General features: G+C 36.3%; 1 protein-coding gene across 1 annotated transcript; it reads right to left on the reverse strand.

The window, feature by feature from the left end:
• Positions 1-756: 756 nt before the first annotated feature.
• On the reverse strand, positions 757-21,145 carry LOC140754443 (venom acid phosphatase Acph-1). The gene is made up of 8 exons (XM_073089456.1): positions 21,025-21,145; positions 8,404-8,514; positions 6,467-6,577; positions 5,066-5,323; positions 3,342-3,524; positions 2,529-2,649; positions 2,046-2,263; positions 757-1,769 (listed from the first exon to the last, which is right to left on the reverse strand). The coding sequence occupies exons 1-8, from the start codon at positions 21,025-21,027 to the stop codon at positions 1,602-1,604; spliced, it is 1,173 nt and encodes a 390-aa protein (XP_072945557.1). The 5' UTR covers positions 21,028-21,145; the 3' UTR covers positions 757-1,601.
• Between the last annotated feature and the right edge of the window lie 2,472 nt (positions 21,146-23,617).

The raw sequence follows: 23,617 nt of genomic DNA on the forward strand, positions 1-23,617 counted from the left end.
TTTCAGCTTTGTTTACTGAGAGCGGAGACTGCTAAATATTTACTTAATAAAGGATTTAATAAATCCTTCGTTGTAATGAGTCGTAAATATTATCTGCCTCTTTGGTACTTTATCAAAAGACCTCTAAAGAGGTTTAAGAGATCATCCTTAAGTAGAAAACTGTGGTGTTTAGAGTGAGTGTGGAAATTAGGATTCCTAACTTTATTAAATATGGCAGTGATAGCTTAGTGGTTAAGAAACGCGTCCTCTCGATCGAGGGGTCCGAGGTTCAAGCCCCAGGCACGCACCTCTGATTTTCAAAATTATGTGTGTATTAGAAATTAATGATCACTTGCTTAAACGGTGAAGGAAAACATAGTGAGGAAACCTGCATACCTGAGAGATAAATTAAAATAAATCTCAATGGTATGTGAAGTCTACCAATACGCACTTGGCCAGCGCGGTGGACTATGGCCTAATCCTTCTCATTCTGAGAGGAGACCCGTGCCCAGCAGTGGGACAGTAAATTGTTGTTGATGATGAACTTTATGAAAAGGAATACCTATGTTAAATTAAAATACCTAGCAAAGTTCGAAATACCAATTTTTGCTTTTTGCTGGCCTAAATTGTCAATTTTCAAACTGTGGCAGGACAAATTAGTTAACATTGATTATATTATTATTATAACTGAAGGCCTTGGTGATTCAGTAGCTAGAAATAACCCTTAATTAATATGTAGGTGAAGACGAAAATAAATTAAAGATAGGATGCATGTATTCAAACATTTATTGTAAGTTATTATACAAATAAGTACATCCGCTTATAAAATTAGTTATTACAAAATTTTACAATATTCAATGTAGATAAAATATATTAAACAATTGGATATATCACAGCATAAATTACGTGGTAGTTTCAACGTCAAGCAGAAAAAATAATAAATTTAGTTTAAAAATCAGCTTTTTAGTATTCTTCTCAACAAACCTTTTTACTTAATAACAAATGTTGTTCTTATTTAATTATTGGTCGGCCATATTGAAAAAAATGGCATCACTAAACTAATCATTCATGACCTTTCAAATCAAATATGTTTGCATTTCAGCTTAATTGGTTGGGGTTAACTGTTTTAAAATTTAGTTGCTAGATTTAACTCTCACATATAACGTCATTTTGATCACTGCAAATTTTATAATTCTGATTTGAAAACCCCGCTTTTTACCAAAATTTGCTTCCAGCTAGACATTGAATTATGGTACACCCTGTGTATATAAAAACCATTTTATATAGCGTAAAATATACAGTATACATTTAAAGTAAAAAAATATATACAAATTTAAAGTGAGAACTCACGGAGCGTTTTTCTGCCGCCTCCGCCGCGGACACAGAAAAGCTGAGGAACTCACAAGAGGAATATCAGTGAAGTTAGCAGAAAACAGCATACAATTGCGACACAACGTAAAGAAATCGCGCCGTGGAAACGAACGTTATTTTACTTTCATATATTTTCTACACGTATTGCCGTTCCGCACAGAAGCAGAAAAAAAAACGCTCCATGAGTTCTAAACCTTACTTTGTTCCAGCCAGCGATAATTAAGATTACTTAAACTAAATCACAGTACAGCTCACAGTTCAGTCCTGATATTGCACAGTTGGTAGAACTCTTTCTCCGGAAGGACAAAGTCCTTGGTGATTTCCGTGAACTTGGAGAACTTGCAGTAATTGCTGGACTCGCAGCCCGTGAAGTGGAGTTCGATGGCTGTGGACTCCCCAGCTTTGGGTAAGTATACCGGCTGAAATGGAAAAAAATAATTATGTAATTGGACAAGTCGGAAAATTGTTAAAAACCAGTTCTCAAAAGTGTGTGAAATCTACGAATACCCACTTGGTTATCGCGGTGATAGATTCTTCTAGGAGCTGAGACCCGTGCTTAGCGGAACAGAGTCGTGGAATAAGGCCTAATCCTTCTTGCACTGTGAGTAGACCGCAGTCCAGTAGTAAAACAGAAATGATTTGCTGATGAGGGTGTGTTTGAAGATTATGGGTTGGGTAACCAACTCAAAACTCACCAAAACAGTGTACTGTCCAGTTATCTTGCTCCTATACAGCTCCAGCGCAAAGAGAGACCCGTACTCTGGAATGGTCTGCTCATGACGTACCACCTTGGATACGTCCATTAGCGCTCCGATGTTGAAGTCGTGACCAGAAAACCAATGGAGCCGCGGTTTCGCTTCCTTCCCTGATATGATGTCTGTTGCTGCTGTGATGAAGTTGTTTAGGAGTACACCTGGAAAATGGCGGTTATGATATTTGGAGCTCCATATTATTTGTGTTTGGAGTGTCACGGACACACAAATTTAGGTAACTGACAAACATTTTGAGGGGGAACAGGTATTACTAAAAATAAAGAGGTGATTGGACCGAGAACCAAATTATTAACATTGTGTAGTTTAAGGTAGAAAAGTTCTTCGTGGTTCGCTTAATAGCAGCACCTAACACTGCTTAATAGCAGCAGTGTTCAGCACTGCTGTGTTTAATGAATAAAGACGTACCTCCTCCAATCTTCTTCATTTCATCATTTCTAAAGTACAGTCTGTAAGCCAGGCGAGCTGCCTCGCTGAGTTTTGGCAGCAACGGCTTCGCCCACTCCGGGATGTCTAGACCAAGGGCTACCTGAAAAGATTATTTATGATAATGCAACTGGGTTGAAATAAAGGCAATAAAGAAATTAAAGCCGCGTAACGTGATTACCCGTTAAAAAGGAATTTATAATTATTGTTTTAAGATTCGGTTCATTTGTTTCACATATATAAATTAGTCAAGGGTTTGACAGTCAGTAAGTGTCTAATATGCGAATTAGTCAAGGAGTTATTCAGTCATTATAATATGACATTTTCCGTAACAAATTTCATATTAAGTAAAATATTAGCAATCAGTTCCAACAGTTTTCATATTGAGATTTCTACTGTAAAGTATTGCCTGTCTGTAATTAACATTTCAAGGCAAACGACTATTTTCCTATTATTATATAACACAATACTGAAGTATTACATGATTTATTGATCTCAACTTCAATGGATGTTATTTTTAATAGAGTAGATACTAATTAGAAAACACGTATTGTATACTATTAAGTTTATAATTTTTAGTCTATGCATTAATTTACAAGTTTATAATAAAAGGTTCCGCTAGACTAAGCCATATTTAAAAGCAATAATTAGTTAAATTTACAACAGAATTACAGGGTAAGTTACCACTCATATCGCCTCATATTTAATTCAGCCGATATTTACATTTACGGTGTAAAGTCATAGATACAGTAGCACCGTTACAGGCAAAATGTATTTCCACTTTCAAAATCTTACCTGACTCTTAAACAAATCGAATAGGGTTTCAAAAAGTACAGGGTCTTCAGTGAAATTCCTGCCTGTCTGCATTTTCAGCAGCGTCACCAGGTCTTTGTACGGCAGGAACTCTTCGAAAATAGACTTCTTCTTCGCTTCAGCCATTAAGACCTTGAACCTTTCGCAGTTGGAGTAGAAGCGGAGCTGCAACATATATTATAATTGTCTATGAAACGAATGAATGGCGCGTGAGTCAATTTTGATCGATTTATAAAGTTAAGCAACGTCGGTGCGGTTGGGTATAGCATGGGTGACCACTAATGTATAGGCCTAGATAAAGATTGGCTAGTTTTTAATTTTTATGCCAACGCATAAGTTATTGACTATAAGGGCAGTTCCTGCCAATTTTTTGCAATACTGCTTTGAGTAACGCCCTTGCATCACATTCAAAACGTGATCTTTCATAAGCTTATGTCACGTTTCTTTGCCAATTTATTTTACTACGATTTCAAGTAGGGTTTATATTTTGTATTTTGAAAACTCCTGATGAAACCGGAACATGTGGCCGACATTAGGCATCGTCATCATCATCATCATCATCGTCATCACCCATTACTGTCCCACAGCTGCACTTCACAAGCCTTTATAAACATTTTTTTTTAAGATTTCTCGTGTATGCAGGTTTCCTCACGATGTTTTCCTTAACCGTTTAAGCAAGTGATAATTAATATATAATACCCACATAACTTTGAAAAATCACAGGAGCGTGCCTGGCATTTGAACCTCGGACCCCTCGATCAAGAGGTTGAGTTTCCTAACCACTAGGCTATCACTGCTTTTTTTGACATTAGGTATCAATCAATCATCAGCTTATTTGGGGTTGACACCAGATGTCCATGGGCGGCAGTGCCCACGTGCCATCCGATGGACTGTTCTTTTACCACTTCTTTATAAAGAAAGATATACGAATGTCCTCTTACGTACAGAAATTAAATCTTACGTACAATGTCACATCCAATATGATATATCTCTATAGATATCTTATCTGTCGGGTCAAAAGATAAACACGGTCCAAACACGTGCGGCATCTGATAGTAAATAATTGTGGTAATACCATACAGTTATAATTACATTAACATTATATAATACTACCTTGAACTATAAATTATACTGTTTGTTTACGTTTGATTGACTGCTGAGTATTTAGTGTCGCATTCTTCTGCATCGGGTTTTCCCAACAACTAGGGAATGCTTACTGATCAAGATCTCTGGCAAGATTTAACCATGAAAAAGATTCGTCAAGAACAACGGACGGAAGTGTCCTTTAATGCAAGGACTACGCGTGTAAAATAGCTACTAATGGGTACCCATCCATTTCCAACCGCGTTCGACGTAAAATAGATCATATTTACAAGCGGCATGAGCGGCAGTGACTTACCATCAGATTCATAACATATAAGATTACCTAATGTAGCTAAAATACATTGTAAATGAGCTTGCAGTCGGATGAAGAGGTCCTCCAAGAAGAACTCTATACAGGTCTTGTTTAAAGCCGATCACAGATGCCTTGTCACTCCTGATTACTAAGATTTACCTTTCGACTGAAACGCATAACTGAATGATCGTAATAATGCTACACTCAGTACTATCTGAGGGGGTATCCTCGGAAACATACTGATTTCTTAATTACCGAGTTTGAATTAAATCCGAACTTTCTGCTACAGTCAATAAGTAAAGATACTAACATAGTCCTCAGACAAGGGTACAGCTGTGAACGGGATAGGCTGCCACATCCTGCCCAGGCCTTCGCCCCACTGCTGCTCTGGCTCCGGGGGGTAAACAGCTGAAAGGGCCACTTGTAAGGTCATCTTGGTCCGGTCCTTATCCGTGCTTCTCACCGCAATCTCGTCGTGGAAGTAGATTTTGGAGAACAAACCATAACCTGGAGGTCCGTACCGTTTGAGTACGAACTGACCAAGTTGGAACGCACGACGTTTTCCCTCCTGAGGAACAGATATAAAGAATAAATTATTAACAAGTCTAATCTAAGGGCGTAGATATAGTATTGTTAAGGTGGGAGATTTATAGTCGACGACAAAAAAGTCTGAAATATTTTTTTCATTTTATAAGAATTTATCACTATAAGTACTAAACTACTAAAACTAAATGTGCGTCAGGACCAAAATTTATTGACAAAAACTAAAAACGTCTTCCTATTTGAAGATTGTTTCATTTTTTTCGCCTATGTTAACGGAACCTTCTTACACACGCCTAATACGCCTAATAAGCACGTGACGTGTCTGACAGAGGATTCCGGGTTCAATCCCTGGCTACCAAACATTTATTGATTGATGTATATTGAATATTCTTGGTCTTCGTGTCTGTTTTTCTCGTTGTGTGTACGAGATATCCAGGACAAAGTCAATCGTATAGTTTTTACAGTTATGACTACGAACTTATAAGAGAGAGTTAATGTTAGTTGGTGTATGTTAGTAATAATGACATTACTAACATTATTTCTGTCCTTGTGTTTTAATTATTGTACTCAAAATCTCCATCGAGGTTGTTAACACGGAACTGTGAACGAGGAAATTGATAAAAGGTGTCAAGAACGCCGACAGTACAGGGAACAAGATAATTAAGATAAGTTTTTGTACAATTTGCGTCCTTAAAAACGTAATTCGTGATGATTGTTAACGATGAGATGACGTTTAGAAAAAAACGGTCACGTGCGAGTTGTTCTCAAGTATCGATTTCCATATCAAGACTAAGTAATAAGGTTAAAGTTGTTTAGCATTTTTGTTATTAAACTACATGTTTACCGTTGTTACGGTGTAAAAGCTGGTAGAACGCTTTGTGGGTCGTCTCCGGAGGCACCAGCACCACACCTTTTTATGCCTACTAATAGCAGTCTTAAGTGCTGCTGTGTTTTAGTTCGAAGGGTGTTAAGTGAGACATACTTATTCAAGGGGTTCTAACTTAATCCTCAAGGGTAGCAACGCATCTGTAGGCGACCTAGGTGGCAATCTAAACTTATCCGGGGTTGGGTTATTACGGATGTCCTTGGGCGGCAGTAGCTATCATCAGGTGGACAGCAGCAGATGGGTTTGCGTCATCAATAAGATATAATCAAATTTAGTCCTTACATTCGTCAATCCCTCGAGCCCTTCAATGTAAGTGAGGTTTTTCAGCTTTTCTTGCTCATCAGAGAGTGACAACTCATCGGCATCTGGCGACCTTTCTCCATGTCGATTAACCTGGAACACAAAAGTTGCAAATGTAAATTTTATCAGTGACTGACTGACTTATTTGAAGATGAAAGTTTCAACTAGAAATGCAAACGATACATTCAAGAAAATAAAAAGATTTTCATCCTCTAGTGTATTATCACTAGTGTCGTGTAGTGTAGTATCACTAGTGTATTAAAAGTATATACATATATAAGTATATAAGTACATATTTCTATATACAGTATGAATTTTTAAACGGACTTGCAGGGCCAAAGTCGGAACTATAGGTATTAGCAAAAAATGCTGAAATTCGGATTTGCCACTGAAGGCCCATTTGAAAAATTCACCCTGTATATTTTTACAAGTCGGGACTTTTACTTACGTAGCAATTTAACTATAGCTGTCTAGGGATGCCACGATAATATATCTTAATATTTATAATATTAATTCTGAAATACCGATGCAATCGTTGCCGATACGGTATTGTACCTAATATCGAATAAATAATTATCGATGTCAAAAATTTCAAAAGTTTCATTTAGTAATGTGACTAGGTCGGCAAATTATTTTTAATGTATTCGGCATATCAATATAAATATCCATATTTATACGATTCATTTTACCAACTTGCATTCCTTATAGTGGCTTCCTTACACATTATAACCACCTTGCTTATAAGACATTAATTTGGCGATGGTACCTACTGCCTTCACATCGTCATGAAGGGGTCGATCACCTTTCAATAAAAGGACATAACATATAAAACAATTGTATATCTAGATATAACGTGAAAGGTTACCTGAGGTCATTGTAACGGTTTCGCAAAAACTTTGCTTAATTACCTTTTACACAAACTGTTATGTGACGTCACTAAGTACTTAGCCTTCAAGTTTATTAGCACTAAGATGGTTCAACTTTCTTTATACTAAAACATCAGGAAATTATCTTTAAAGCCAAGGTTTTGTTATCCAGAGACATAATAAATATTCATTAGGCAAATAGAAAACTGTGATATCACTAGTAGGTATATTATGTTTAAAATAAAATGCTGTTTTGAAAGGCTAATTATGGTTTTTTATACTGTATCTTGGTATGTGATGTGCCTCAGAATCCTGAGGATTGTGTACAGCATCAAATGTTTTTACCACGCTTATATTAGATTGACCTGTAAACATCCTACATATGTACATACCCAGTTATATAACGGAATCTTTGCACTCGGCGTTTACCTTGAACTTTGAACTTTTCCTTTGAACGGTCAGATTAATTCAAAATTTGGAAAATTTGAACAATTATCAAGGAACCGATTATTAGAGGATTTAAATAATTGTGTCCTTTTCTCCCCATCTGAATCGTTAACATTAACGATGTGCGATTTGAGCGTAGCATTTAGTTTTAAAACTATAAATAATACTATTTATTTTGAATATAATTTGATTTTTTTATAATATAAGAGTAGCAGACGAGCATGCAGTTCATCTGATGGTAAGTGGCTACTGCCGCCCATGGACATCTGTAATCAACCCCAGATATGATTAGATATTCCTATCTGAGGTCGGCCACAGATTCGCTGCTACCCCTGAGGACTAAGCTGGAACGCCTCGGAAAAGTCTGTCTCCCTTACCACACTCTTCAAACCGGAACACAGCAGCGCCTAACACTGCTGTTTTTAGGTAGAAATAGGTGTGGCGGTGGTGCCGCCGGAGTCGAACCACAAAGGGTTCTACCACCTTCAAAGATGAAATTGATGAATTCACTCGATCCTAATAACTCTTTCTTATGAAATTTATTTTATTCTTCAACAAAAATCAATATACAGATTAAAGATATATTAATATAATTGAGATACGTACTATAAACGCCAGAAGTAATTCTCTATCTTCGATCAAATCGATTTCGATCACGCTGCCTATACTAGTGTGGAGTTGTGCGAGAATGCAAGTCAAGACGAAGAGTTTCAACATCTGGAACAAAAGAATCTTATATCAGCATTACTTTTCTTCTGCTACTTTAAGTATCCTCACAGAACTAGAAGGGTTGAGTATCCAGCGAGCGTAGTCTCCAAGTTAAGATTGTCAGGCATCACACATCTTTGGGAACTTAACGGAGAACTCATGGGCTCCACGACACCTTACTTCACCATTAAATTAGTCGTGAAACCTTTACCATCCCACTGCTGAAAAAGGGTCTCCTTCCCAAGTGAGGACATAGACGTCCGCGCTGGCCAATTGGTAGACTTCACACATATTTCAGAACATTTTAAGAACTCTTAGGCGTTCTTGTTTCCTTCACCGTTTAAGCAAGTTATAATCAATTTCTAATTAAACTTTGCATACTTAGAGATACGTGCCTGGGACTTAAATCTCGGATACTCCGACTAAGAGGCTACTAGGCTATTACAGCGTTTTTATTAATTAAAATCAGTAGCAATTATTATCTCTCCTTCATTATCTATTTGAAGTCTAGATGAATTCCGGAATCCCAATTTGTGGCGCCTTATTTCCTATCACCACTTTATGATTCCATTCCACTTTATTTATTAAGTTCACCATCTTCAGTATAATCGTTATTATCAGTAGAAATATTCTTATTATCAGCAGATGGCATCACATCTATTTCTAATAATGTAGTATGTCTATTAGTACATCACAGCTTATAATCCATTTTTGAAGCCTCGTGTATTCTCTAATCATATCGGACCTAAATCTCTTTGAACTGTAGCCTTTACAATCAGTTTAATTAGTATCAATGATGACCCTATCAGCGGAGTGGTCACTATATCAATCTAACGCGTAGGGACCCGGGTTCGATTCTCTCAGACAGATATACATATAACTGATGAGTTTATATTATTTTTTGGGTCCGGGTGATTATATTCGTCTATGTTTTATGGATGCAATAAAGTGTATTATTATTATTATGTTTGTGTAATGGTATCCATGCCACGTCAACCTAGTGTGGGGATGTGAGAGTAAAGTAAAATTTGCTTTAATAGTGAACGAAAACATCGCGATGAAATATGAGATTTCTGAAAAAATACATCCAGTTGAAAATAGCTCTACCTTTTCCGAACTCGGTAATTAGTTCTCAAAGGCGTGTGAAGTACAATGAAATTGGCCCGTGTAGACTATGGCCTAAGACCATGGCTAATTAACATCAAATCAAGGAACTTTTATACGAGACCCGGGTCCATAAGTGAGACAATAAACAATGAAATGAAGTATTAATGTTACTAAAATTACACTTAAATTAACATTTGAGTAAGACTGGAAGTAACTGGTAACTGATCCCAAAAGCAATGTATGTAAGTGAATATGCAGCGATTGTATGTAACGGCCGTGACAGTCAGTCTCCACTTACAACCACTGAACTGTTCAAATATGTCTCAATAAACTGTATATAAACGATACTACTATTTAATTATACTGTCATACTTAATAGTTTTATTAAAATAAGTTGTTAAAAATAGCTTTTTAATAACGTGTTTATTTTTCGTCATTTTCTCAGAAAATCCTATCATCTTATAGCCAATGGGGGTACATTAGGTATACCTAATGCACGTACCCCCGAACATATGTTATCATATATTCGGTCGGCCATTTTGGGGCGTCTGCCCTATTTTTTTTTATAATAGAGGAGTAGCAGACGAGCATGCATTCCACCTGATGGTAAGTGACTACCGCCCATGACGTCTGTAATCAAGCCCAGACAGGATTAGATAGTTATACCTGAGGTCGGCCACAGATGCGCCGTTATCCTTAAGGCCTAAGCTAGAACGTTTCGGAAAAATATTTTTCCTTTACCCTTCAAACCAGAACACAGCAGTGCTAAACGCTGCTGTTTTGAGGCAGAAATAGGTGGGGCCGTGGTGCCGCCGGAGTCGAACCACAAAGAGTTCTACCACCTTCAAAACCTTTATTATTATTATTTGTATTATATAGAATGACGTCACTAATGACGAATTTTCATTCAAACTGTGTATGGCAAATTCCAGTACAGTTGCAAAATTGTAAAAGTTTTTTTTTCTTATATATTTGAACCTGACGATAAAGCAGACGTGCTACCTGATGAAGAGTAGTTAACGTCGCCTATGGACATTTGCAACACCAGAGGAGTCGCCAATGCATCGTCGGCTTTGAAGGAGAGCTCTTTTTGCACCTTTTTTAAAGAGCCCAATGTCATAGCGCCCCGGGAATACCTCAGAAGGAAGTTAAATTCAGTTGCAAAATTTAAAGCTAAGCTTAACCCACTATAGAAATCTAAATTCATCTTGGTGTAAGCCTTGACGGGGATTGAACCCGGAACTCTATGTTTGTCAGACTATTTATCTTTGCATATTAGATAAAGAAATGAGATAAAGTATTTAACCTAATTAATATTTATTTCAGAAACATTTATGCGGAAGAGAATTTGATTTGATTTTAATTAAGGGCAAAGGTTATAAAGTTTATAATAAATATATATTACTATCAAAATAGTAAACTAATAGTAGAGACGGTTAAAACCGCATTGTAATACTGTATTTTTACGTGGTAGAACCCTTTATGGTTCGACTCTGGCGGTACCACCGCCACACCTATTTCTGCCTAATAACAGCAGTGTTAGGCGCTGTGTTCCGTTTTGTAGGGTGTGGTACGGGAGACATACTATTCCGAGGCGTTCCAGCTTAGTCTTCAGGGGTAGCGGCGCATCTGTGGCCGCATAAGGAATATCTAATCCTATCTGGGGTTGATTATAGATGTCCATGGGCGGCAGTAGCCACTTACCAGGTGGACTGCATGCTCGTCTGCTACTCCTATATTATTATAAAAAATAATGCAACCCCGTGTTTTTACCTGAAGGGAAGTAGCTACTGCAGCGCAGACAGGGTTTTACTACTAACTGTCTGCAACAGATGTGCTGCTACCCCTGAAGACTAAATTGGAACGTGTCGTGCTAAGTGTTTCTCCTTTACCATATCCTTTACACTACATCGCAATATTATTTAACACGGCAAAAGATGTGACGTTGGAGCCTTCAGAGTCGTAATACAAACAGTTACAACAAACAAAATACAAGCTTCCCTCTTTTTTTCATACAAGCTTATCTTAGTCGGTTTTTAATTTATCTATTTTAAATATTGCCGGGCTGTAAGTATGTTGTAAAATATTCATCTTTTACAATCTATGTCTTTAACGTAAAAAGCCAGACAAAATCTTTTAGCCAAATGAGTGTGTCACTCACTATAGTTCGTAGCAGATAAACAAAATAAATCGTAAGACAATTTGTAAATGCCCGTAGGCTTATGGGAAAAATACACTTCATTTTAGAAAGGTCGATCTGTAAGTAGACAGAAGGAGATTATAAAATAATTCGCCAAGTACGAGTCGAACATTGTACGAGTCATAATGTAATTTATGAGGAATAATGCCGACATGTGCAGTTAAGTGGTGCAAAAACAACAAGAAATGGAAGAAAAAAAAATCCGAAAAAATATCGTTTCATTCGTAATTTTTTTTTAAATATTTTTCAAACACGAAATGGACAGTGACAATTTCAATCATCAAAACTGGTTAAATTTTCTTGTTAGAAGTGAGTAATCTTTACTAATTTATGGTTACCCCTGAAGACTATGTTAGATCGCCTCGAAAAAGTATGTTTCTCTTACCACACCCTTCAAAGCACAGTAGCGCTTAACGCTCCTGTTATTAGACAGAAATAGATGTGGAGGTGGTGCCTCTGGTCGACACACAAAGGGTTCCACCACCTTCAACCAGATATTGGATTATAAATTATTATTACGACAGAGAACTCTACAATCGACATAGCTCCTCATATTTTGATACACGCAAATCTACAAACCAAATAGTTTAGAAATTGTAGATTTCTATTTCGCACATATTCCCAGAAAATTAGAGGTGTTTATTTGAAATGTATACCCCTAGGCATTGTTAATAATGATCATTGACGCGAAATTGACATGAGTAATGAGCGTGCAATGCATTCACGGATCGGCAGATTGCTGAGGATTTATGAATAAATCACATTACATAATGACATGACTAAACTGACGAATCAAATATGTTAAAGGTTATAATAACTTCCTACTATCGTGAAATGTGTTTGTAGCTAAAATTGTTACTGTTTTTTTAATTTTAAGCGACATACTTATGGGAGGCGTTGCAACTTAGTCTTCAAGAGGTACAATGTATTATTGACCATCTAACGATGGACTGATCCTATCTGGGGTTGATTATAGATGTCCATGGGTGACAGTGACTACTTACTAACAGATAGACTGCATGCTCGTCTGCTGCTTCTTCAAAAAAAATGCACAGAGTTAGAGTAGTGAAGTATGCTTCGGGCAAATACATACGAGTACATATCATAGATTTTCATGCAAAAAAATTCAATCATATCGGTTTATTTCGAATTTCGTTTATTAAACAGTTTTCGCAAAAAGATCTGTAAACTGTATTTTCAGTTCGGTTAATACGAGTTCAAAAGCAAAACAGTCAAACGTATTGTTTTAAAAATATAATTCGAAACTGAATCAACATGAGTGAATTTGATATTCTTGAAGAGCACGAGAAGAGCCCAGACTTTTCAATTTAAGTTAGGGCTGTGGCCTCATATGTTAAAGTCCATCAATCGGCAGTAAGGCGTCAACAAAGAAACCTACATACGAATAGGTGCATACTCTCGAAAAATATTAACCTCCGCAATAAATATGTACTTTTTTCCTTAATACTCGACTGCTTACTTACTTTAATCATGAAATAAAAATTAAACATTAAAGTTAATACATACCTACGCGAAGATAAAAATAGTTTTAGTAATATTTCAATATTTTTTGTTTGTTCCCTACATCGCCTTGTAATGTTTAATTCACATCTTAGTATATTTCATTCACATCTTATTATATATGCCCGAAAAACATTACCGTTTTGTTGGGTCAAAAACGAACAAAATATCATTAAAATCGGAGGTCAACTATGTTGTTGATAAGCATATACATAATTGATACGTGATTTGATATATAAATTAAGATTTTTTGGAGCGTATATATTGTTATGAGTGGTCATCTCATCACTGTCTCCCTGCTGGGAACAGATTCCCTCTCAATGCGAGAGGGGTTTAGGTCATAATCCAACAGGCCAAGCAGGGGAGGCTCTAGCTCGTGTAGCGTCCGTGTGTAATGAAACCCTGGCGCCCCCTAGGCCTAACCCAGCGGCTATAATAATAATAACGTATACTTTATTATACCCACAACATGAAATAATAAAGAAAACATACAAACATAAAACAATACAATAGGCGGCCTTATCGCTAATCAGCGATCTCTTCCAGACAACCTTAAGGTGAGGAGTAAAAGTAAGGATGAGTAAAAATAGGTAAGGTGCAAATAAGAGTACAGTTTTAAATAACAGTAAAGTAGTGAAGTTAAGGAGTATATTGATGATAGCATAGACCATACAATAAAAGGAGAAGGACTATACTATAGCTATAACTATTAACTTTGCCGTCGTAACAAGAAAGTTTTTTCCAATTTTCCCATAGGACGCTCGCCTTTGATAACTGCCGCCACCGCACTGGCTGCCCGCTTGTGTTATATCATTGTTGTACCATGATGGTCCAAGACGATGCTCCTAGCTGTCTCAGGAAGCGCCGCGGCGCCCCCTGAGATAGCGGCACCCGTGTGCATTGCACACCCTGCACCATAGGTTAAGCCGCCCCTGAGGCCAAGTACAAAGCAGTAAGACTCACAGGTGTGTTGGTTTCATCGCGAAGTTTCTAAAGCAAGTGACAAATAATTTCAAATAAATTTGGATATGTGAGGTGCGTGCCTGACTGCCTGGGAATCAAACCTTAGACTCGGTTAAAACGCGGAGTCTCAACCACTAGGCTATTACTGATTATTATGAGTAAACTAGAACAAAATGAACCATTAACATTTCGTCATACAACTTTATTGTATTAAACCACAATCTCGAATGCATTTGGCACTGTCATTGTTATTGCGATATCAAGTGAAAGGTCGCGGGTACGATGCTCGGGTAATGACTTTTTGATATCCGATTTTGTATTCGAGTTCTGATGGATTTGCTTACAATCTAATCACAGATCATTTCTTGATTCAAATTTTCGCGCTCCATTACTGTTTTATTGTGTAAGATGATTCAGTTTTTGTTAAATAAAGGAGTAGTAGACGAGCATGCAGTCCACTTGAAGGTATGTGGCTACTGTCGCCCATAGACATCTGTAATCAACCCCAGATAGGATTAGATTTCTATCTGAGGAAGGCCGCTGATGCGCCGCTACCCTGAAGATTAAGCTGAATTGCATGGGAAAAGTATGTCTCCCTTACCACACCCTTCAAACACAGTACCGCTGCACACAGTGGTTATTAGATACTCGTAGAAATAGGTATGGCGGTGGTGCCGCCGGAGTTGTACTATAAAGGGTTCTACTACCGCAGTGTGTGGGACATAGATAGACATGTTGGGCTAGGGTTGAAAAAAAAAACACTTTCTACACTCACGGCCCCATACTAGGATTCCCTGTGTCGTGGGTGCCGTGGACACACACATAGACAAATACACAAACACCCAGACCCAGAAACAGAAATCTAAATTCATCATTTAGATATCTGTCTGGCCGGGGATCGAACACGGGACCCTCTGCGCGTCAGATCGGTATGGTAACCGCTCCGCCACGCGGGTTAAAAAGAGTAAATAAATTCTAAAAAGAAGCGAATGGACCCCCGATCACCTAAAAATCCCTGTGATGAAGCTACCTGTAGGTTGAAGTGTACATAAAATATAGATGAAACTAAACTAAACCATATTTTTGATAATTACTGGTTATTGAGCGCATTGGGGCAAAGAGATTTCATTAACAATACATAGTACTTATGCAGGAAATAAAATCAAAAAATCTTTCTATAAGCAGGAAATAAAATCAAAAATTCTTAATGAAAATTTGTTGGATATTTTTTATCTTTTACAGATTTTTAAGTAGTTACAAAAATGATAATTTTGTTCTTGTATTTTTGTTACCGTATTGTTTCCAGTATAATTGTTACTGTCTTTTTGTTTTAAATACTTTACTTCCTTATTCCGAAGACTCAAAGTCGCTCAGCGAGCTATGGAGAGAGCTATGCTCGGTATTTCCCTACGCGACAGAATTCGTAACGAGGAAATCCGTAGGCGAACGAAAGTTACCGACATAGCTCTCAAAATAAGCAAGCTGAAGTGGCAATGGACTGGCCACATAGTTCGTAGGACCGATATCCGGTGGGGTCGGAAGGTCCTCGAATGGAGACCACGTCTCGGCAAAAGGAGTACAGGACGCCCCCCGACCAGGTGGACTGACGACCTGAAGCGGACGGCGGGTAACCGCTGGATGCAGACGGTCCAAGACCGGTCGGAGTGGCGCAGACTAGGGGAGGCCTATGTCCAGCAGTGGACTAGTAAAGGCTGATGGATGGATGGATGGATTTCCAATATATTTTTGGTAACACTTAGTGTTTTATTTTATTACCTTTTTAGTTAAAACTAAACATTCCGCAAATTATATGTGGTTTTATCATTAATTATTACTTGATTTTATCAAATTGTAGTGAAATTTGGTAAGGCAAGACAGTCGTAAGTGAATAATATGAGCGATTTGAACTGCTTATACAGTATCATCTTTAACGAGTTCTGTAAAACTCCCAATAAATCGAAAATATCAGCTGATACACCTACCAAACTTACTAAATATAAACTAGAATAATGCAGTTTAAAGATCAATATAAAAGTAGGACATTACAGCCATTCATTTTGCTGCAATGAATTTTCAAACTTTCAAATCGCGTTATCTCAAAACACTGTTTTTTAAGATGATACTGTATTGTTTGTGTTGTGCGATATGTGAATATCTTATCACACTTATGCAAGTTTTTATGAACATAAAAATGCTAATAATGTTCTTAGGACTCTAATAATAGTCCAAAAGAAGAAATTACCTCAATGTCAAATTATCAGTAACCAGTTGAGTAAAAATTATCCAATTTCGACCTCTAAATAAAATTGTACTTACTAGTAATTATAATATACCTATTTTTGTAACAAAATATTGTCAAATTTCTATAAAAGGTACTCCACTGGATAGTAAGAGACAATAGATAATATTAGAGCCCCACCTAAGGCCGGCCACGTAGCCTTGCCTGAGGACTAAGTTAGTCCTTTTTTTACACGGGGGAAACCTTCAAAAGGTACCCGGTGCCGTGGGAGCGACGCAGGGTTATGTGGGACTCGTACCGCACTAAAACCGACTCCAGGATCTCCAAAGGAATGCAACCGAAGTCCTCTTATCGCGGTGCCCCGTCGGGCTCCGGCTAGGTGAGCTTGACACACGCCACATCGTCTGGTGCGTACCACGGTATGCGACCACACATCCGCCTTCCTTCCCGGGACCGCTGGTCGGGCGGTTCGGCCTTCCACTCTTGTCGCCTCTTACGACAGGCAGGGGATACCGTAGCCCTATTCTGGTCCCGAAACTACAGGGACAAGTTAGTCCTTACCACACTTTTCAAATCAGAAAACAGCAACGCATAACACTATTGTCATAAGTCTGAAAAGGTATTGCGGTGGTGCCTGCGGTCACGAATCACAGGGTTTTACAAATTTTAATATGTACCTACCTAATTGTATTAATAACATTGTGAAATAAATAATAAATTCTAATTAAAGAACAGTCTTATGATATCTATAATTTAATGATTATGCTATTAAGTAACTAGAACGTAAAATAGCTAAGCGATTACCTACATCATTAATGAGCACATTACGATAAATAATAATTAATTTCATTTGTTTTTGTCATGATCAAGTTGTGAGGATATTGTAATATTAATAAGTTCCATCGTAATGAAACGCAAATAAAAATAAATAATATTTAAACGCTCAGATGGAATTTCTAAAATACAATAAATCAAAAGGAAGTGTCCTTTATATTTATAAACCTGATGATATTTATTTTTCCCACCAAGAGATAATGTCCCAAAATAATAAAAGTTTGGAAAATCCAAAAGTGCACGACTCATAATGCTCATTTAATTATGAAATATAAAAAAAAAAAAAAACTTAAGTCGTTCAAAATTAATTGCCGAAAAAACAGCTGTAGTAGGAAGAAGGTACTGCACAAGCGCCCCTGGTGGAATAAATGTACATAATATCTATAGATATACAGTCTTGTAGTTTTCGTTTTTTATTAATTGCAATTAAACGACACTGAATTAATTAATCATTCGCATTCAGTGACCTACAATCGTCGATTAGAATTTAAAAAAAAAATTAACTCAAATGATGGATTTTTTCACAAGTTACAGTGTTTTCAGGTTTCACACATGACGGACAGGAAAATTTTTTGACCTATTTTGGTGTTTTTTTCCAATTCAAATAAATGTTGGCTTAGTACATATTTCTGAAGTCGGCGCTCATATTAGATACGCTGTTTACATCGTTATCCAACGAAATATATTGAGCGCCGACTTCAGAAATATGTACTAAGCCAACATTTATTTGAATTATTTTTTACTTTGTAGTGACATAGAAGTCGGTTGTATTTTTTGTTAAAAAAAAATTATCCTTTGGGTACGGAATTCTAAAAATGGCGTCGTCGTTTTGCTTTGTTTTATGCGTCATATTCGGCATATTTACCCAGTTGGACTTTCCATTTTTGAAGACGTGATTGTTGACTGTAGCTGTGATAGACTGTAAGTTTGGTTCGAATCCAAGGCATCATTAATTTTTTGAAGTTATTAAACGTATTAAAATCGATTATTACTTCCTCTAACGGTGACAGTAAGCTTCTTAGTTAACAGTAGACTTCTTTAACAAATATAGTTTTCAAAGTTGTCTGAAGTCTACTAATCCACAATTAGCCAGAGCAGTGGACTATGGTCTCACCTCATCACAATCAGAGGTGATTCGTGTCCAGCAGAGTGACAATGGAGTTGATTCACCGCAAATTCAGATCTCGAGATCATAAGATATTACAGAATAGCGTCTATTATTAAATAAAGATTCAGTTAGCAACAGATAAAAATATTATAAATAAGATTATATCCTTCGACTTGATTTTCGAGTTTTATTTTTTAGAACGTCGATCCCTTTCACTTTATTGGACGTATAAAAACTATTCAGGTTTGACACGTTTTTAACAAAAGAACAATTTGTGATAACAATACAATCGAATTAAATAATTTATTTGTAAGAATGCAGGTTTTTTATCCGTCTGCGAAGGGAAGTGTTTTTCGAACGTATGTATAGGTAGATACATGCACTCACAGATAAGTAAAGATTACTCACTCCTAACAAGAAAATGTAACCAGTTTTGACAATTGAAATTGTCACTGTTTTTAAATCATTTAAACGAATGAAACGATATTTCTCCGCACTTTTTCTTCGATTTCGTGTTTTTGCACCACTTAACTGCACATGTCGGCATTGTTCCGCGGAAATTATACCATGACAGCCATTGAATAGCTGACACATTTGTCAGCCGTTTAAGCCATTTAATGGCTTCCTTCAATTACAAGGCGGTGAGATATGTATACGTATCTATGTATGTCTCATTTTTTGACCAGCCCGACAGCTCAAACGGTTTGAAGGGTCTTAATATGAAGTATAGATGGAATTTGGATTGGTCTTAATTGTGGGAGTGAAATAGGCTACATTTTAAGTAGTCTGGTTTTTGTTTTAAAAATAATCTTCTAGTTATAAGATTGTCAGTAGCAAACAAGCATGCTGTTCACTTGATGGTAAGTGGTCACTGCTTCCCATGGGTATCTGTAAATAATCTAAGATGAATGGAGTCGGCTACAGATATGCTGCTATCCCGGAGGATATGCGCAAAAATAAAACCAGATTAGCATAACAAATCAAATTATAATCTCATCTATTCAAAATTAATTCATATAGAATACTTTTTGAAAGTCAACAAATTACCACGGCTTCGGAAGGTGTTTCGCTATGGAGAAGAAGCGGCACAAGAAGGTGTTCGATCGATAGAGATTTAACACTTTTATACGCGGGTGCAACCGCGGGGCACACTTCACTTACAACATATTGCTAAGTATAAGATCTTATATTTAGAAATTTGTGTAAGTTGTGTATTATTTTATAATGATTAACGATCGTTAATCATTATAAAATAATTAGGTTTAATTAATCGGTTACATCTGTTGATTAAGATAAATATTATGTTATGTAACCGTAGACGTTAATTATGTTGTAGTTAGACTTATGCAAAATGATGGATATTTATAATCTATCTATTATTTTTGAAATAGTAGATAATAATCTGGTTTCAATAATCAAGCGATGGGCAATGCGGGGCACGTGATCTTTAATTTGAAAATTTCGTGACTTCGCAACCTTCAATTTGACAAAGTTTCAGTTTTATAAATCGATCATCCATAGATTTTTTTACAATAATCCTTAATTTTTTTATTGATCTATTTAGTTATTTGAATCATGGACTATATGCTCTTAATTATAAAAGGTTAAGAGCATACAGTCCACCAGATGGTAAGACATCACTACCGACTCAAATAATAAAAACTTCTACCCCGGCGGCGCCACCGCCACACGTATTTCTGCCTAATAACAGCAGTATTAGGCATTGCTGTGTTCCGGTTTGAAGGATTTGAACTTAGTTCTACTGCAATGTATCTGTTGCCGATAATCGGTAGGAATTTAATCCCATTTGTGGTTCATCATCATCATCATGTGGTTCAGATGTCCATTGTCCATGCGCGTCTGTAGCCACTTACCATCAGGTGAACTGCATGCTTCTTCCCTACTTCAATATTACAAAAAATAGCACACTTTCAAGCAAAAATAGATTTCTGTGAAAATCTTGCTTTATCTTATACTAGCTAACCCGGTAAACTTTGTATCGCCTTAAAATCTATTTATCAAATATATTTCATATAAAATATAGCCTATGTTACTCGTAGATAATGTAGCTTTCGAATGGTGAAAGAATTTTTAAAATCGGTCAAGTAGTTTTTGAGCTTATTCATTACAACCAAACAAACAAACAAAGATTTCCTCTTTATAATAGTGTAGATATAAAATTCTCGTGTTACAATGTTAGTTACCGTACTCCTCCGGCTTTACCGATTTTCACCAAATTTTATATGCATATTCAGTAGGTCTGAGAATCGGCTACTATCTATTTTTCATACTAAGTGATAAGGGTTTTTCCCCTAAACATTTTTTATTTATATGGCAACACGTTTGCCGGGTCAGCTAGTTTTTCTTTACTATCTTATTTACAATAGTAAAATTAACATTGTATACTTGCATGTTTCCGTGTGTGTGTGATGATGAAGGCTTTGTAAAAAGCCCTCTAACCTCAACACACAATAAATATAACATAATAACATACATAATATAACATCAGAACAAATGAAACACACTAACATTCAACATAAAACTTACCATGTAAATCTCCTACCACTTATTAAACTATTGATACAAAATTTAAACTAAAATATAAAAATAAAATAAAATATGCGCGCTGTTGATTTAGCGCTGTCCGTGCGCTTACTGGCGCGTGCGCATTCACGATGTGTCCGTTATTCCGCAAGTTTATCAGCCAAGTGTCTTTTTACTACGTGAATCAAAGGTTCAGGTTTGATGCCCGGTTGAGTGAATTCTCTTAAATTATATGACCGTGACCGTGCTACAGTTAAGGTGTTCTGCGTAAAAATTGCGATAAAGTGGTAAAATATAGTTTTGGAAGGTTTTCAAAGACGTTTTAATTATAATTCCCACATGTTTTGTTTTTAAATTAATAACAGTAATATTAAAAACAGGTACATTTTGTGGTTGTAGAACATGAGTATAATTCTCGGCTGAGCGAGCTAGAGCTGGGCTTAAATTATTCGTTTTTTTTTAAATTAATCACAGTAATATTAAAAATAAAAGGTAGGTACAATTTGTAGTAGTACAGAACATCGGTCCAAAGTTTAATTCTCGGCTGAGCGAGCTTATTAGAAGAGCTAGAGCTTAAATTATTAGAAGATTTTTTAAATTAATAACAGTAATATTAAAAACAAAAGATACAATTTGTGGTTGTACGACCATCGGTCTAAGGTTTAATTCTCGGCTAAGCTTACCTACATGAATTAAGATTTTTTACTGCATAAAAAAAACTGTGGTTGACTTCTGAGATACAACTGTCACACTTAGGTATTTCTGGCATAAGCATGACAAAAGTGTCAATTGCTGTAGTATTTTGGTTTCAAGGTTTCGTTAACGTAAGAAGGGAACAAGGATGTCACTTGAAGTACAGTCACCACCGGCTTTAGAGCTTCATAAAGGACTGACAAACAAAAAGACAGGTACGTATCCTAATGAGGTATATCATTATTAAAAATCTATCTTATCTTCGTAGCAAGAAGTCATGACAAAACTATTTGTTAGATGAAATAGCTATACAATTCTATTTACCGGTCATTCTTAAAGTCAAATCGAGTTTTTAAACTTATTACGAGTAAAAATAGGTACCTATTTGTCATTATTTATCAAAGTGTGATCAGAAAAAATCCGTAATTGTACAGAAAACACCATAATATTATAGAACCGCTACACTGATATGGGTCTTTGTCTTCGTATTACCGTCCCACTGCTGGGCGTTGGCTTCCTCTACGAAGGGTTTAGGATATAGTCCACCCGTCTACCGAGTTGGACGATGCTGAAGGTACCTACGCTGAAATATTGTGAAAGTAATACCTATTGCGTTTTATCAACTACGATGATACTGAACAAAATGGCCTAGATTATTTTATTATGAAATTTTCAAACGTGGCGTTGTGTATTTCAAATGTTAAAAACCTTAATGAAATCCTTAAAAACATTTTAGATTAAGTATGTCTGCGAATTAACTTAGTAGAAGGAATATTTTATTACGATAATTTGAGATGTGGCACTGTGTGTAATTCAAATGATGAATATTTATTAATTATTTCTTAAAAGCCACATTTAGATTATGTCTGCTGTTAATAAAAACTATAGCAATTGCTACGACATCTATGCTTACAAGAAGGATCTCAAGATACATGAGTTAGCGAGTATAACAAGTAGTGCAGAGATAAAGTCATAGATGGCGTTGATTACACTTCATTGTAATTTACCGTTATAAAAGTAAGTAAGTTTATAAGTTATCGACACAATTAATTCATAAAATAATAATGAATATTTGAATAATTTGTAAACAGAATGAGAATTATTTGAAGAATTTAAAAAAATCCTGGTACCTATACCAGGTTTTTTTGTATCGTGTATTTTTTTACTTATTGTATGTTCTGAAAATATTTGAAGCAATTTTAACGGGGTTTTTACGAAAGATATAATGAGGATGAACATTTTAATAGAGAAAATTATTTTCTTATAATTAATAATACTTCCTTTAAAAATAGTGATAATTACTCTTTGTGCAAAAACTGTTTGCTCGAGTAGTTCTTTTCATAAACAAAAATATAGACAAACTTAAAATAAACATTCTCATGTTACTTTTTATTGTTTACGTATTCATAGCATGTTGCAGAATACAACCGCGAAATCTCGTAGGTCTAGAGTTCGAGCGGATAGCGGACATACCTGCCTCAAAGATAGAACCCACTATGATTCGATTCCAGCGGCATCACCGCCACACCTTTTTCTGGCGCTGCTATGTTCTGCTTTAAGTGTGGTAAGGGAGACATACTTTTTCGAGGATTAATATTAGTTAATTAGTTAATTGAGAAGTAATATTATTACAAACTTACGTAATCCGCTGTAACTTGGACCAAGTCCTTCATGCAGTTCTGTAAACGTTTACTTAAAACTTTGTCCCACTAACTCGGTTACGTCTTTGGAACAAATCGAAAACAAAGTGGTTAGCTAGGAATGAATAGCTTGGTTGTAGGGTGGTGAGAGGAGCGGTATAGATAGAAGTGACGACCTGCGTGGCGGAACAGTCCGGGTTGATCCCCGGCCGGATAGATCTGAATTTTGGTATCTGTTCTAAGTTTAGGTGTTTGAAATAAAC

Source organism: Epargyreus clarus, unplaced genomic scaffold (genome assembly GCF_041222505.1).
Source record: "Epargyreus clarus isolate Ecla_fem2 unplaced genomic scaffold, WU_Ecla_fem_2.2 ptg000029l, whole genome shotgun sequence".
NCBI classification, from domain to species: domain Eukaryota; kingdom Metazoa; phylum Arthropoda; class Insecta; order Lepidoptera; family Hesperiidae; genus Epargyreus; species Epargyreus clarus.